This window comes from Euprymna scolopes, chromosome 39 (assembly GCF_053919585.1).
Source record: "Euprymna scolopes isolate OS-2025 chromosome 39, ASM5391958v1, whole genome shotgun sequence".
NCBI lineage: Eukaryota > Metazoa > Mollusca > Cephalopoda > Sepiida > Sepiolidae > Euprymna > Euprymna scolopes.
In genome coordinates, this window is record NC_136520.1 from 58730040 (window position 1) to 58747624 (window position 17585).

The 17585-nt window shown below is 35.6% G+C and overlaps 1 protein-coding gene across 1 annotated transcript in view; it reads right to left on the reverse strand.

Moving 5' to 3' along the window:
* Positions 1 to 8199: 8199 nt before the first annotated feature.
* LOC145263791 (uncharacterized) overlaps positions 8200 to 17585 on the reverse strand; it is a 78456-nt gene continuing 69070 nt past the window's right edge. Inside the window, exon 2 of the mRNA XM_080120850.1 lies at positions 8200 to 10078. Coding sequence (XP_079976976.1) covers positions 9674 to 10078 — 405 coding nt within the window. The 3' untranslated portion in view covers positions 8200 to 9673. The remainder of the gene's footprint in view (positions 10079 to 17585) is intronic.

The following is a 17585-nucleotide window of genomic DNA, read 5'->3' on the forward strand; positions in this document are numbered from 1 at the left end:
ATTTCAGCAATCAAATCACATTTGATAAAAATAAATATTACTGTATGCTTGACTGGTGATGGTCTCATCAGTAGGTTGTATGGTTCTGAATGGGCTTCACACTGACCGGATACTAACACCACCTCCCTCGATTTTTAGCTGTAGGATTATTTCAAAGATAACATCTTTTAAAACAATTCCCAGATTATTTATTCCTAATCTCATAAGCAAATTCTCTTATGTTAAATTTAGAAACTGTCACTTCTGATTTTTTACTTTTTATATATATATATATATATATATATATATATATATATATATATATATATATATATATATATATATATATATTAATATATTTTAATCTCTACAACATAATCACATTTGACACACTGGTTCCCATCAGATCACTGAAATTAAGCAATGATGAGCCTGTCCAGTATCAGATGGGTAACCATTTCGGACTTCCAGGTGCTGTATGTACTCTCCGCTTATCTCAGCATTGTTTCCAGTCGTCGTGGACCTCTCCTTGCCACTGGACTCAAACAGTACCGATTCAGGAGAGGTGTGGTTGGTTATAGTGCAACCCTTGCCACACAATTACACACGCAGCTGCCCCTACAGGGGGTATCCTTTGTCTTTCGAGACTGAACAGAGGCATGGAATCTCTGATTATCTCTTAAAATGTTCTTACAATGCTCAAAAACGAATATGCGTTTGATTCGGATAGATGTGTTAAAATTTTCATGTTGGTAGGACTAAAGTCGCCTTTGAGAAAAGCCTTGTCCTGTTAAATGCGATACTTTTTGTACTCATCTAAGGTCTAACATAATCAGATCCGGTTTAAAGTGCTGATTTTTATATCATTTTTTTTTAGTCGCTTATTGTCTCTTAAAAGGTTCTTATAATGTATAAAATCAGTTGTAAAAGTGAAGGTTGAAGGTTCAATTCTTAGTGTGGGCAACTGAAAAAATACAATTGCGAATTACTTATGACCTCTATCCAATCATGGCTGATGGAATGGAAGCATGCTACTTTCATGAAGTAAATAAAGGGTTCCATTTGAAATCCCGTCCAAATTTCCAAGTTCAACAGAAACATTCCCGAGTTCAACAAGATACACCTGAAGAAAGTCAGAAGTTACATCGACCAAAACGTTGTAAAAATGATAGTCAAGATAGGAAAAGTAGTTCAATGAATCCAAATAATACATCTAACATAGTCATATCCAGTTTAACATCTTTTTCACAATGCTGCCAGATATTATGCATCCATCCTGTCATCTTTTTGTCTTGAAGCAGTATTCACACTAGATCGGTTAAGCCGGTTCCTTCTAATGAATTCACCGCATCTTGCATGAAAATTGACCAAGCCAGGCGATCCATCAGCAACTCTTACAACAGCCAGTCATGGTTTCTACAATGAACACTGTAGATTGTCGAACCCAGAATCAATTTAGTATCTCGCTTAGCCATTTTGAGCCACATTTTAAGGTAAATGGAGAAATACACAAAGCCGATGGAGTTTATGATGGAGGAAAGGTTGAGAATAGTTGCTCTAAACATTCCTGTGAAATTTGCCAAAAATTCTATTTGTTCAATTTTCTTGTCTTGTCTCGAAGCAGCATTCAGCCTGGATTAATTAAGCTGGCTCGTTCCAATGAATTCACTGCATCTTGCACAAAATCTGACACTATCAACAACCAGTCACAGTTCTAATGGTGAACACCATAAACCATAGATTGGAGCTCAATTGAATCTTTTGATTTTGGGGATGAGGGACTAAGTATCTATGAACTATGTTTTTAGCTGGCTGCTGCATCGCTTTTTCCAGTCCTGAGGAGGAACTGGATCAATAACTTCATAGATCAATAGAGATCAGCTCATTGAAAGTGGAGGGCGTGATCAGCCCAACGAAGGCATCTGCTGCTGCTGGAAAGAGGTGATATGGCATCATGCTCAGACCATTGCGTTCGGCAGGATGTGTTGCCAGGGTACATGCAGGATGTGATGCAGACAGAAATGATCAAAGACCCCTCAGTTTGCAAAGATCAGCAGCTCTCATCGGTCAGGACTCACAACCATAGAGGAGAATAGTGCGGACAAGTGCTTGACTGACTTTTAAACACTAATGGCTGAGAATCAAGGAAATGAAAGGATTGATCACTGCTTCTTTTACTAAATATTAGTTTAGAGGTTACTAATTCTGAATTATTTAGCTCTCTCCCATGGTGAGATGATGCGACACAAGTGTTGGAAGGTGGGATTAGAAAAGCCAGCGTCTTAAACGAAGATCACTCTGGTTTGCAAAAAAATGGCTGGAAAACCCCATCAGCATTCTCCGGTAAGGGGCGACTTGGGCAGTTATCAATAAACTAACCCCTTCTCAAAAGGTGATGGTAAAACCTGGGAGCGTGAACCTCCTAGAACTGCACAAGACAAGAAACATACTGCAGTCAACAGGGAATGAGCCATCCCCAACAATGGCCAAGGCTTTCTTTCCTTTTTTTTTACAAAGGGGTTATCACATATAAAGGCCCCGAGGCCATTCAAGGATAAGAGTTAATATGTGTATTGCAGTCATTGGGACAGTAGCATAATAATTGTTTGTGGTGGAAGTTTGGTATAATCAGATTATTTACGAGGACGATTCAATAAGAACTTTTTTTACATTGGACTTGTAGATGACAACATTGTAGTCAGCTGGAAAGCAGACCACCGGAACAGAGTCCCACAGATGAGCAGTTCTAGGAAAGAAGCTTTGTTCATGGAATCCACGTTTAGGTTTAGGTACCGATAGAGAGTGGGGGAATTTATTGATAGTGATTTTGGCTAGATGAGTGTTTTTTGTGAAAGATTGGCGAGGGAGGGGGGGCATAGACTGGAGCTCAGTCGAATCTTTTGACTTTGGGGACGAGGGAAAAATCCCAGCTGAAACTAAAAATGACTCAAAAGGTTATTTGGTGCAAGTATACTGATTGTATATATTTATCTCAACCAAAGCGTTTGGAATACCCGTTTGGAATATTTCCGACAGAAGTTGGACTCTGCAATTGGTTGCGGAGCACAGAACGAATGAATAATTCAATTTTTCTTATGGAAAGACTAATTGAAAATAAAAATAAATAAATAAATAAAATGGCAAGTAAAGCGTTCTTTAGCATTGGTGAGCGTTCACCTAGAGATGGTGTCTGGATAAAAATGCTGGTCTCCATCATCTTATTGATATGGCATTAGGAAGAGCATCAGGGTCTATAAAAGTTTTGCCTCAATTAATTGAACAGCTTTCAAAGAAAATCACCTGAACTTCATGCTGTGTAGTTTTTCTTTTTTTTTGTTTTTTTTACATAGGAATCACTACTTATCAAGGCTCGGAGGCCACTCGAGGATAAGGGTTAATGGGTATACATTAGTCAATATGATTATGGCGTAGCAAACATAAATAGTGGAAATTTTGTAAGTTGGATTACATAGGGGGACGATTCATCAAGAACTTGTTTACGTTGGACTTGAAGATAATCAGATTGTAGTCAGCTGGAAAGCAGGCAATTGGGAAAGAGTTCCACAGGTGTGCAGTTCTAAGAAAGAAGCTTTGTTCATGTTTGAATACTGAAAGCTTGCGAGGATGGTCAAGATGTGGATAAAGCTTGCAAAACAGGTCAGTGATGTGGAGAAATTTAGCCAATGAGAAATCAAGCCTACTGCTGCTCCTGCTGCTGTTTGTTTGTTGATCATCATTCATGATGATGATGATGATGATGATGCTTTTTTTGGCATTTGTTTCCTCAATATCTTTCTATTAGGAATTCTTTCTAGAAGGATATTGGATACTTACGAGAGAGACTGCGTGAAGGTTACCAATGTTCCTAAGTGCTCCTGCTGCTGTTTGAGACACATCTATTTGAGTTTAGAAAAGAGAGAATAACTGCTTATACTACATTGAACTCATTTTTCAGTAAATAAATTCAGCAATCACTATAAATATCGCCATAAATTGTTTTACAGGAAACACTGTTAGGAAATTAGTCAAAGAGAATTAATTTTCATTTGCCTGTTCTTTTGTGACCTATTTGCGTAAAAAAAAAATTAAATGATTAAAAAGAAGTTTTAAACCGGTTTACTGTACCATAAATAGTGAATTGAGTTAAATAATCTGTGGTAGGCATTTTTAATTAAGTGTGAAAGTAAGTAAACATATGGCATTATTATTTATCAGAGAGAGAATCTTGGTTAGTCCGCGTTGTGGGGAACATTTCTTGAAGGGTTGTTACATCCTGAGCATAGCAATCAGCTCCCCAGATGAATAAGCAATATAACAATAAGCACATACCCTCTTTAGATCCAGAGGTTGATTGATACGTCTCTCAGTGTCATTAGATATCATTAATTCTCTCCTGAGAATTAATTATCTGGGCTTAGACCATTGTGCTGGAATTGAACGCTTGTATGAAATAAGCAAACAATCCATTTCCTTTATATATATATATATATATATATATATATATATATATATATATATATAAATTTATTTAAGGAGTATTTTTTTTAAGTTGACATTTGGCTGGACATGCAATCTATCTGTTTTTTACAAAGTTGAGAGCCCAACTTTTTACGACTGCCTCGACTTTCAACTAACTTACAAATCTTCTCTGTGGCGTAATGAGAGGGAAAGACAGAGAAAGAGAGAGAGAAGAGAAAGAGAGAGAGAAGAAAGCGAGAAAAAGACAAAGTAAGAAAAAGATAGAGGGAGAGAGAGCGAGAGAAAAGAGAGAGAAAGAGGGAGAAAGAGGCACATAAATGAGAAACAAATATATATATATTTGTTAGTACATTTACAGAATCTGTTTGTCAGCTAACTTGATTTGATCTTTCAACCTCACTAGTCAACCCCAATTGATTCAATGGCACTAATAAAGCTTGCTTTTATAAACAACTGTCAACTTCAGTTTGGATTAAAACTTGATTTATGATACACCTTGAAGTTTCATAATAACACAATTTAAATGATGCCTAAGGTAAGGAGCTCAAGGGATGAAAATACAAAAGCTTTTACCTGCTTTAATTACTGGGGATTATTTAACTCATTTCAGTACTTACAATAAAGTAAAATAAATTGTTTTTCATTAATTTCCCAATGGTATTTCCTTTTAAATAATTTATGTGGTGTAAGTGCATATTTACCCAGACAAACGACTTCCTGTTATGAAAGTGGACCACACTAAATGGTATAGCCTAATCTGAAAACCCTGCCATATTACATTCCAATCAATCCCTGAATATATATATATATATATATATATATATATATATATATATATATATATGTTTTATTTTTTTATAACCGTTTTATCTGTTTGGTTACATATGTTTCGGATGTTGGACCGTGTTTACGATCTAACAGCCTTGGCAGACCTTACATATTTGCTCTGCAATGGTATTGAGCACTCTCTTAAGGTTTTTACTAATTACCAGTTTTACCATATATATATATATATATATATATATATATATATATATATATATATATATACTTCTGAATAAATTTATCTAATAATCAGCTGGTATGGAAACCTATGATTATAAGATTTACAAAATATTACTGGTCGTAATATTCTATGTATTATCCCATCTAAATATGAATTGCTTGAAGTAGAAATTCAAGTCGGGCATATTTCTGGAGTTTTATATATATAGCAGCCTCTTCTTTTATGGTCCGGTGAAAGGATTTTTAAGGTCTGGTTGGAACTTTTTATTAAAGACCTTAGTATTATTGGAATTAAACGTTAGTTGCCCAACTTGGATTTCTACTCTATGATGTGGATTACCCAATATACAGCTTGGATCTCATTACTTCACTGCTTTAAAGGACAGTCACCTTGGATTTTACTGCGAAATTTGGAACTAAACCTTTATATCCTTTTCTTCAATTTCCCCTGCTATGTGACTTCTATTTAATCAATTTTTGATTATGATTTTCCATGTCCAACTGACTTTAGCAAATAGGGTAAATACCATTATATCTATTTGCTAATATTTTCTCCTCTGAAAAGATGGTAGGCATCGAAACCCTATAGGATAAGGAGATAAAATTTCTAAAGTATTTCCTTTGTCTTACTTAGAATAATAAAAATCCTTGATTTAAATAAAGGTCTTTTTTAATTTGATTGAATCACTATAATTTGTATATATATATATATATATATATATATATATATATATATATATATATAATGAGAATAATGGAAATAGTATTCTGACGAAATAGAGAGATAAAAAGAAAAAAGAAACAAACAAAGTTATGTGTTCATCAACGTTTCATCTTTATTGCGAGACTTTCTCTGGATGAATGAAATTAAGAAAACAAAAAACACCAGTACAAATATTTGATGATATATTTTCATTACATCAAAAATATATTTGCACTGGTGTTTTGTTTTCTTAATTTCATTCATCCAGAGGAAGTCTTGCAATGAATTTTGCATCAAATACTAAGCGTTTTAAACCTATAAAAACGAGTCCGTACACCATAAATATATTTCTGTATTTTCGTTCTTTTAATAAGTTGCAATTCTTAATAAGCACTATGTTCTTTATTTCTCCGAACATATAAAATAGTGCAACCGAATTTTCTAAATATAACCAGTGTTGAAGATGTTGCGAGTTGCAGTTCAGTGAAAAGAGAAAAGAACTGAAACAAATATTTGAAGGAGGACACGGACGCGCGTGTGGTGGGTATAAAGAGAAGTATATTTTTTTTTGGTGGGGGACAGGAAGAGGAAGCGGGGAGGGGGGGTAAAAAAAGGGATTATGGGATTACAACGTAAAAGTGAGATAATCATAAAAGGGTTCATGATAAGAGTTATTGTACTTACTTTTCAACAGAAGAGTGGGCGGGGGGGGGGGGCTCAGAAAAAAAGTATTGCACCATCATATTTTTTCCTCTCAAAGGCCCTGAAAACTTTCATGGAACCACGTCAGGAAGACTCGTATCTTGCAGAATACATAAAACCAACACTTTGGTATTTTTTTTTTTCAATATTTAAAACACCTTTTAATTGATGCAAAATTCATAAGGTGTCTATTATTTTGTTCAACTCCTATATATATATATATATATATATATATATATAGGAAAAAATAAAAATAGAAAATGAAGTCACAAAAACTATATATTGGTGAATATAGAATGGTTCATTTTTTTTTAATAAGGGTATACAAACTAAAGAGCCACCCCCCTATCCCTCAACTAAATGTTTGTATACCCTTATAAAATAAATGAACCATTCTATATTCACCAAAATCCTAGTTTTTGTGACTTCATTTTCCATTCTTATTGTTCTCCCATATAAGATCCAATGAAACTTGTTGAGCTTTATATTATCCATTATCCCGATAAGTCTCCTCTTATAGAATTGAACTTACTCTCTTCTTCTAACTCACTAAGCTACATATATATATATATATATATATATATATATATATATATATAACTACTTAATTTACTCGCATAAAGTTAATATACGAAAGTATAGATTTATGCGTAAACTTTAAGTATTTATTTCAAAAGTGCTCAATACGTAGGTAGAGCTAGTTAGTAAGTTATAGAATGTATGTGGCGATTAAGCTACACTGAATATTCCGCGTTTCATCCACTCTAGGATTCCTCAGGCTTATGCGCGAATTCTTTGGTTGTTTGTCGTTTTTATATGCGCATCTTCTATTAAAATTTTATTTAGCCAATCAGCTTTCTAGTATCCACTGCGCCCTTCCTATCAGCCAATGAGAATGCATTCATCGGACAAAGGCCTATTTGACCTCTGGTTGACCTGTTCGCATATAAAAACGACAAACAACCACAGAATTCGCGCATAAGCCTGAGGAATCCTAGAGTGGATGACACGCGGAATATTCAGTGTAGCTTAATTGCCATATACATTTTATAACTTACTATATATATATATATATATATATATATACTGCAATCCCATGTGACAAAAAGTCTGATGTAAACAAAGTTTGCTGAACTGGTACAATTTTATTCAATGAAAATAATCAGCTTTCAGATATTCTTATGTGTTGACTTACATTAGATTGGTGCAAAAATAATGTTCATATATATAATTGAACGTCAAAAAACGACATTATTTTTTGCATCCACCTGATATTTTCATCGGGGCTTCAGATTAGACTACACTATTTAGTGCGGGGCACTTTCATGCAGGAAGTCGCTTGTTTGGATAAATATGCACTTATGCTATTTATATCAAGAATAGTAATGCCTCTGATAAATAATTTTTTAGTATTATTTATTATTAGTTAATATTACGTTTTTCAACTTGTATCTAATTAAAAGAAACTGTTTTTTACGTTTCTGAATTTTTGTGGTGAGGATCGATTATTCGTATTATTTGAATTCTTCGGACTACTGTTTTCATCTTGAGTGTTATTTTCACAACATTTCAATCAATGAGAATCTTTCTGCCGAACTCTGGAATCTGCACAGATTTGGTCATGATCAGTCCAGTGGTATGGACTGTAGGAGAGTTGTACACACAGATGCACACACACACATGAGTGCTACTACTTTATATATAGATATCAGTGGTTTATTGGGACATAATATAGCAGGGTTCTACACCATTCAGTGTGGTCCACTTTCAAAGCAGGAAGTTGTTTGTAAATATGCACTTACACCACGTAAATTATTCAATCCACAAAGGTAGCATGCACTTATTCAGTAACATGCAATTGTATTTTGGGCGCCATCCACACTAAGGCTCCTAAAATTCAGAGTAGAATTGTCCGCAAGAACCTGTGGTATCGTGAGTGGATAAAGTACGTAGTAAAATCCAGTTTATTTTTGTTCTTTTGTTTTTTTTACACAGGAATCACCACTTATCAAAGCCCTGGGGCCATTCGAGGATAAGGGTTGATGGGCAATGTGATTATAGCGTAGTAATCATGAGTAGTGGGAATTTTGTAAATTGGATTACTTAGGGCGACGGTTCATCAAGAACTTGTTTACATTGGACTTGAAGACAATCAGATTGTAGTCAGCTGGAAAGAAGGCAATCAAAAGAGAGTTTCACAGGTGTGCATGAAAATGACGATAAAGCAAAGACCGGCTCGCAACGTCTCTTCTGTGGGAAAGAGGTTGCAAGGAAGAGAAAAGGGCATCCCTCATTAAGTTATGAAGTCTATTTTGAACTCTGTCAAGGCAGGATAAGCTGTTTCTAGCAGCTCCTGCCCAGATGTGGCCCAATTGTAAAGTTATACTCCTCTGGAGGCTAAAAGTTCAATCCTCAGTGCGGGCGATGCTCAAAATACAACTGCAGTGATGAAGCAAGAGTTTGCTATCCCCATGGATTAAATTCCATTCAAAATTCAATGCATCAATGCAGATTACAGAGTTTGACAGAAAGATTTCTGAGTTCGCCAAGATAGACCTGAAGAAAGTTGGAGGTTACATCAGCCGAAACTTTATGAAAATAACAATCAAGATGAGAACAGTAGTCTGAATAAAATCCAAATAATACAAAACTGCTTTTTGTTGTTGTTGTTTTTTTTTTTTTTGTGGTACAAATCCGTTTATGTTAACTGTCCAGAGTTACTTCCCTTATCACCTAGTTTACATTCTCTTTTTCAATGTCCACGGTAACCTTCAACCTTTCTGTGACCTTAAATCTTTTGTCAGTTTAGTGGGATTTTCCTATTGACCCATGACCTGAAAAGAATCCCTGCTTCTTACTCCCAGTCATTACTGCTGTTTTCTCCGCTTCTTTTACTGCTTTAACAGCAGCCTCAGCGGATTTGACTGCAGCTCGGGTTGCAGCTCGATTAGTCCGGTCCGCTGATAGTTTTGCTGCCCGCTGCATTTCTGTTTGGGCTGCTTTTGCTGCAGCGGACATTTTTTGGCTGGCCAAGTTTCTTCTTTTCATTTCCTGCCTCACACTTGCTCGGGATGCAGCCATGGCGAGTCGATTTGTCATCCGACGCTTCTGACGCTGATCAAGAGTCTCCATTGCTCTGGACATGGCCCCAGCGAGACGTTTTTGTATTCTTACGCTCCTTTCAGACTTCTTCCTCTTTTTGGGACCCATCTGAAAAAAAAAAACAACCACAAAAAAAAACAATCAATGAAATTTAAAAAATTAAAATCTATTGTTTGTATATTTTTGAGATGAACATTGATAATTTTTTTTTTTTTTTGCATTATTTGGATTGTTTCGACTATTGTTCTTATCTTGGTTGGGTTTTTTTTTTTGTTGTTGTTTTTTTTTTTTTTGCACCCGAAGACGGTTGGAAGTTACATCAGCTGAAACGTTGTGGAAAAAAACAATTAAGATAAGAATAATAGTCCAAACAATTCAAATAATACAAAAAAATAATTAGCAATTATCATTTCAAAAGTATACAAACATCATAGAAAAAAAAAATCAAAACAAATATACCCGAATTAATAAATCCAAGTATATTTGTTTGTTTTTTTTATATGATGTTTGTATACTTTTGAAATGAGATTTTTTGAAAAAGAAAAAGAATTTTTGAAAAAAAAAAAAAAAGAAATAGATTTGGCGCTGTTTGCGTTTGGAATTTCTAATGGCTATGTTCATTGGGAAAGCAAAAGAAACAAACACTTTTTACCATTCACCAATAACATCTAGTGTGAATGCAGTTGAAGAGGTTCGGAGGTTACATTGGCCGAAACGTTGTGAAAAAAATAATTAAGATAAGAATAATAGTCCAAACAATCGAAATAATACAAAAAAAAATCATTAAACCTCATCTCAAAAATATACAAACATTACACCAAAAAAAAAAAAAAAACACACACACACACACACACACACACACACACACACACACACACACACACACACACACACACAACGGGATGGGCCCGGATTTATTAAAAAAAAAGAAAAAGACTTGAGGCTATATGCGTTTTGAATTTCTAACGGCTATTGATTCGTTGGGAAAGCAAAAAAAAACAAAACTTTTCACCATTCACCAATAACTTCCAGTGTGAATGCACTTGAAGGTGGTTGGAGGTTACATCGGCCGAAACGTTGTGAAAAAAAAACAACAAAGATGAGAACAATAGTCAAAAAAATACAAAAAATAATTATCCATCCTCATTTAAAAAATATACAAACATTGCACCAAAAAAACCCAAAAAAACAAAAAAAAAAAAAAAACAGAATGAATCCGGTTGGTTGGTTGGTTGTTTTTGTTTTACGGCATATCAACCCTTTTCAGGTTATTTAATGCTGTATCCGGTGATTTTGGAGAAAATGTTTTTAATAGAATATATTTGTTTTTTGAAAGTCAGTTTCTATTTAACCCATAGTTGGGACCCTAACAGGTACTACCACTCCGGGTCAGAGTGGACCTGGGAGCAATGGCAATTAAAGGGTGGATCCACACTCCCCAGAGCCCGCAAGCTGGGGCCTCACCATCGGATATAGTTTAAGGTCATATCCAGAACCCCCATTGAGGGACTTTTACCCTCTGCAGGGGGGCAGTCGGCGTATCCTAATGCCCCACCGACAGGGCCAGAATGAACCCGGATTTATTTAAAAAAAAAAAAAAGAAAAAAGAAAAAAAATGAAAAGAAAGAAATAGATGGCAATATTTGCGTTTGAATTTCTAATGGCTATGTTCGTTGGGAAAGAAAAAAAAAAAAAAAACACTTTTTACCATTCATCAATAAATGTACCTGAAGATTGTCGGCGGTTGCATCGGCTGAAACGTTGGAGAAAAAACAACCAACAATTCAATAATAATACAAAAAATAATTAAAATTTATAATTATGCTAAAGCTGAGTGAATCAACGTTTTTTTCTTTAAAGCTGTCTTCCAATATATTTTAATCACACGAAATATACGCTAAAATAATAGAAATCCACTTCATTTTCGCTGTGCTTCTTAACAGTGGATTTCTATTATTTTTTACTTTGTATTTCATTTTACTTCACAGGAAGTTCTCAGAAATCAAGGGGAACCCACTTCCTGGGACTGACACTTGATCTCTACATGGGATACATAGATATTCGAATATTCCATTAAACTTCTCCTTTACATCTCAAACATAAAAAAGTCGAGAACATAATTTTCCTCTCCACAATTAACTATATAAATATGTTATAGCATATCTATCTTATAGTCCTCTGGTTTTACTGGATTCCAGAACAAGAATTCATCTAGTTTAGTAGAGTATACAGCTTTGTTCTGTTACTTGAGTTAATATCACTTGAAAAAGTGCCCCATTCCTTGTAAAAGCCATACTGAGGAGGAGAGCTTACTTGGGCTGTGAATACTATGTGATTTTGAATATTTGGTTAGGATTGACTTGTAGGGAAATGTATCCTCATGCCAGGTTGTCCTGACAAACCCCTGTACAGAGAGACCTTGAACACCCGAGGATAGTGTCTAGTAGGCATTCAAGTTTTATTTGCATGATCGTGTACTTACACACTGGACTGGATGGTACAACCTCTATCTTTGACAACTAGAGACTCTGCCAAACACTATTATGGCAAGTAAAAAAACAAAACAAAAAAAAACAGATACAATTATTGTCTAATTGACCAACATAACAACAACAAAAATAAGACAAAGAACAAAAATATAATTACTAGAAATAGTCCTTATGCAAGCAACTTGACAGAGTTCAAAATAGACTTCGTAGTCTAGTGGGGGATGCCCTTTTCTCTTCCGTGGAACCTCTTTCCCACAGAAGAGACGTCGTGAGTCTGTCTATACTTTATCGTTATTTTCATGGCAAGTGCTCTTCTGAGCTCCAATCTATGGTCTGCTCTGGCCTGACTTTCACAAAAAAACACTCATCTAGCTGAAACCACTATCAATAATTTCCCCCACTCTTTATCTGTGCCTAAACCTAAGTGTAGATTCCATGAAAAAAGCTTCTTTCTTAGAACTGCACGCCTGCGGAACTCTGTTCTATTTTCCCGCTTTCCAACTGATTACAATATGGTCGTCTTCAAGTCCAACATGAACAAATTCTTGATGAGCCATCCCCTTAAGTAATCCAATTTACCCAATTTCCACTACTAACGATGACTGACATGTTCCCCTTGACCACTGTACACTCATTAACCCTTATCCTCGAGTGGCCTCCTGGTCTTGATAAGTGGTGACTCTTTTCTAAAAAAAAAAAATAAATAAAAATAAAATAAAAAAATAAAAACTCTAGCAATGAACCAAAAACTGTAGCTGTAGAAATCAGACATTATGTCCACTAAAAAATAAATGCCTAACCAAAAGAATTGTTTACCAGGCAACAATTTTTGCTAGAGAAAACCCCCCAAAAATATCTAGAAATGGCTTCCCTGGATTTTAAAAGCAGATATTACGATCACAGAAGTATATTCAAATACAAAAAATGGCCAATAAAAACAGCAAACCATTACTGGAAGCTAAAAAAAAAAAAAAAAAAAAAAGAAAAAAAAAGGAGGACAACTAGAAACTGCACTGAACAACATCATGGCAAGTAAGAAAAAAAAATGAAAAAATGAATCATCTAAACATTCCTGATGAGGGCTTTGGTATAAACCGAAAATTAAAAATTTTAAATAAATAAAAATTTATTTAAAAAAAATAAAAATATTACATGTGCCTGATCTTCTAACCATCATGTTTCGAATGTGCTAAAATATTTATTAGTTTTGGGATTGAGTTATGTTTGAGAAAAAAAAAATCTGCTTTAATGTTTCTAGTTAGCTGTAATTTGCAATTAACTCTCCAAAATAATTTTTTTTTTACACAGGTATCACCACATTATCAAGGCCAAGAGGCCACTCAAGGATAAGGGTTAAAGAGTGTACAGTAGAAATTGGATAATATAGTAATCATTAGTAATGAAAATTTGGTAAATTTGTTAACTTATATGGAACGGCTCATCAAGAACTTATTTACGTTAGACTTGAAGACAACCATATTGTAGTCAGCCGGAAAGCAGGAAAACGGAAGACAATTCCAGATGTGTGCAGTTCTAAGAAAGAAGCTTTGTTTAGGGAATCTACATTAAGGTTTTAATCAATCCTTTACTAAGTTTCTGTCTATCATTTTTACCCTTTCTCATTTCATGCTGTTCGTATGATTTTGCTCTCATTTTATCCAATGTATATCACTCTCGCTTCTGACTCTCTCTTTCTTTCTCCCTCCCTCTCTCTCTCTCTCTCTCTCTCTCTCTCTCTCTCTGTGTTTCTTAACAGTCAAAGGTAATAAAATGAACTATAAAACTAAAGTTTGGAATAATCAGTCGGAATAAACAAAAGGAAATACCACCAGCTGTAGTAATAATATTTCGGGTGGAGGTGGGGGGGGGGCTAGCCAGCGAAACCAAAGTTGCCTCCCGACTAGCAGTAATTATCACTTCCTGCACTGATGATTCTTGAAAATGAATCTGGATTAAGCAAATAACCATCCTACCTTGCATTATCAATCATCATCATCATCATCATATGATTTTAAAGATTCTATGGTTAACATTGGTTTCCCCGATACTTTTCTAGTCAGAATTCTAGTCAGAAGGAGAGATTACGAAAAGGTTGCCAACATCCTAAGTGAAAGTGTCTTTTGTGTAGAACGAACTGGATTCGAACTTGGAACACCCAGGTTGACAGTTCGTGTCGTTAACCACTAGACCACCACTTCCTCCACTATCAATAAATAAGAACAGCATACCTATGCCTGACAACGTAAAGGTGGTCCAAAGTCTTACCTGTGCTTTACTTCTCCTTTTCATACAAAATTATTCCTGAAGTTAAGCTGTTGAAGCGTTGATAACCCAAAAACTATTTATTAGATTGTTGCATAAGTTCCCGCTGTTTTTTTGTTTTTTTAAGAAAATCCAAAAGTTTTAACAGCAAAAGTAAGTTTGTGTGGGACCCAAGCTGCAAATCTTTTATGTGAATCCGATCGACTGAAGATGGCGTGAAATTGTCGCAAAATCACACTTCATCTTTTCACCCAATTCTCTACATGTCTGATGGCCATCTTCCTTCAAAAGAACCCCAAGTTGGTTTTCGTCTATCTTGATTGGTCTTTTGGAATGAGGAGCATCATTGAGGTCAAGATTACCGTGTTTGAATCTGGTAAACCAATCTCGAACAGTTATTCTAAGCTATAGCGTTTTCTCCATATATGGCACAAATATCCTTGGTCACTTCACTCACTTTTTTGACCTCAATTAAAGGCAAAAAGAAGGAAGTGCCAAAAATGTGTTTTTGTTTTTATCTACTTGACAATCCATTTGGTTCTGAAAAACGAGAAAAAATTATATGAGCAAAAAACGATGACCATTATCTTGTAGAACAGAATGCGTGCTTTCTAATGATATGTAACACTTTGCCAAATATCAAAACATGTTTTAGAAGAAAAAGATTTTATGAAACGGCGGGAACTGATGCAACAACCTGATATTTATTCTATACATCAAATTTGGAAAAATCGGAAGTTGAAATTCCATCAAAACTTCGACCATAAACGAACTTTTCAAGATGCAATGCTATTTAGGTCCAACTTCAAGAATCAAACTGAAGTTTTATATATTCATATATATATTATAGAGTAAATTTTTTAAAAATTTTTTATTACATTTTCACCCCAAACAAGGCACATTGCCACTTTGGTGTAGGGGGCTACTATCAGGGGCAGCAACTGCTGGGGCACTATGTTGGGATTTGGGCAGCAAGATGTCAGTTTTTACATACATAATTTATTATTTGCTTATTAAATAACCTTCTCAACCACCAATTGCTATGGCTAATGAGACATTACCTGAAAGTACTTTGTTCAAACTACTCGGTTTAACGTTCACAGGGAACAGGAGCTGGAACAGATACATTCGGGGCATTGCTGCAGCGAGGAAGGTGGGCTCTCTCTATCATGCAAGAAAGTTACTTATGCCTGAAAGTATCCTGTATTTCTACAAGGCTACCATTCGCCCATGTAAGAAGTATTGTTGTCACATTTGGGCTGGTGCATCTGCTATTAGTCTTTCACTCCTCGACAGGGTTCAAAAGCGAGTCGCCAACCTGATAGGTCTCGAACTGTCAGGATAGGCTTCAGCCTCTCTCCCACTGACGAAATGTTGCATCCCTCTGCCTGTTTTACAAGTATTTTCATGGTGGATGCTCTGACGAACTACAAGCTCTTGTACCCCCCTCAACGTAAATACCCCTGACAAACCTGACATGCAGCAAAATCCCACCCCTACACAGTAGAGATCCCCAGATGCTAGAAAACCTTCTACTCTAGTAGTTTCTTCACCAGAACTGCTAGACTTTGGAATTGCCTTCCTGGTTCCTGCTTCCCCAACTGTACTGACATGCAGAAGTTCAAGTGTCATGTAGACAGACATCTTGCTGTTCAACTCCCTTAATAGTATCCCTGCAATTATGTCCCAAATAGTAGCCCCCTACATCAAAGTGGCATCAAGCCTTGTTTGGGGGTAAAAAGGCAATAAAAAATATTTTACCTTTACCATGAATCATCATTTAGGCTATATACAAGTTTCCCTTCCTCACATACACACCTTTTATGTGGGTTGAGCACTGTAGTGAGTGAAATCGCTAACTGCCATTAACAATAATACAAAGCTCTTTGTAGAAATGAATAGAGCACTCTTCGGCAATTGATATGTAATGAAGCAGTGTACTCTTATTGTAACACAGTGTCAACAAACAAGAAAAGCAGCAGCCGCATTAAAAGCACATATGCAAATTGGCAAGTATGCATATCATGGGAAAAAGAAGGAGAAAAAAGGAAAATGAAAGTAGACTTCATGGTAAGAAAAGTGGAGAGAGGTGTTTAACGCATATTGAAGCAAGCAGACACATGTGAGATAATGTCACTGCGGGAAAATAAAAGGCAGAAAAAAAGGACAGGATGTGGCGATAGAAAAAATGTGCCATGAGGGTGAAAAAAAAACAGAGAGAGACTAGTGACGACCGAGACATGAAAAGAGCGTCTTGACATATATGTTCAACACGTGAGTAATATTTTGAAACACGGTGAAGTGTGTTGTTGGAAATTATTGGAATAAATGAATCAACAGTATTATGTGCAGGTTTTTGTTTGACTATCTGTCAAGTACACCACATAGGTGAAATAGTTGCAAGGTTTGAAGTCTGGACTGCTAGAGGCCAGAACTCATTTAAACAGAACATGTCCAGATTCTTGTCATACAAAGCTTGGATTAAGTTGGACGAATAAGCAGGAGCCCCATTCCGTTAGAAGATCCATGGTTTCCCTGCAGCTATCTGAACAATCTGTGGCTTCACAATATTCTTCATGACATCTAGGAAAACCTCAGTCATCACAGTCTGGCATTTGCTAAAGAAGTGGCGATGCTTGACACCTCAAAAACATGGAGTCTTGAAACTTGGTTTTTGCCAATCATCGAAACATCATATGGGTCCTTACAAATCCATTCGGCATCATGACAACTGATTTTTGCATTAACACAGAAGATCTTCTCATCAGAAAAGAAGCAGATCTGTCCAGAAGCTCTGTGCTTCAAGGATATGATGAGCAACTCACACCTCTCTGTTAGATATTGGCTGGGCGACGCCGAAAGAT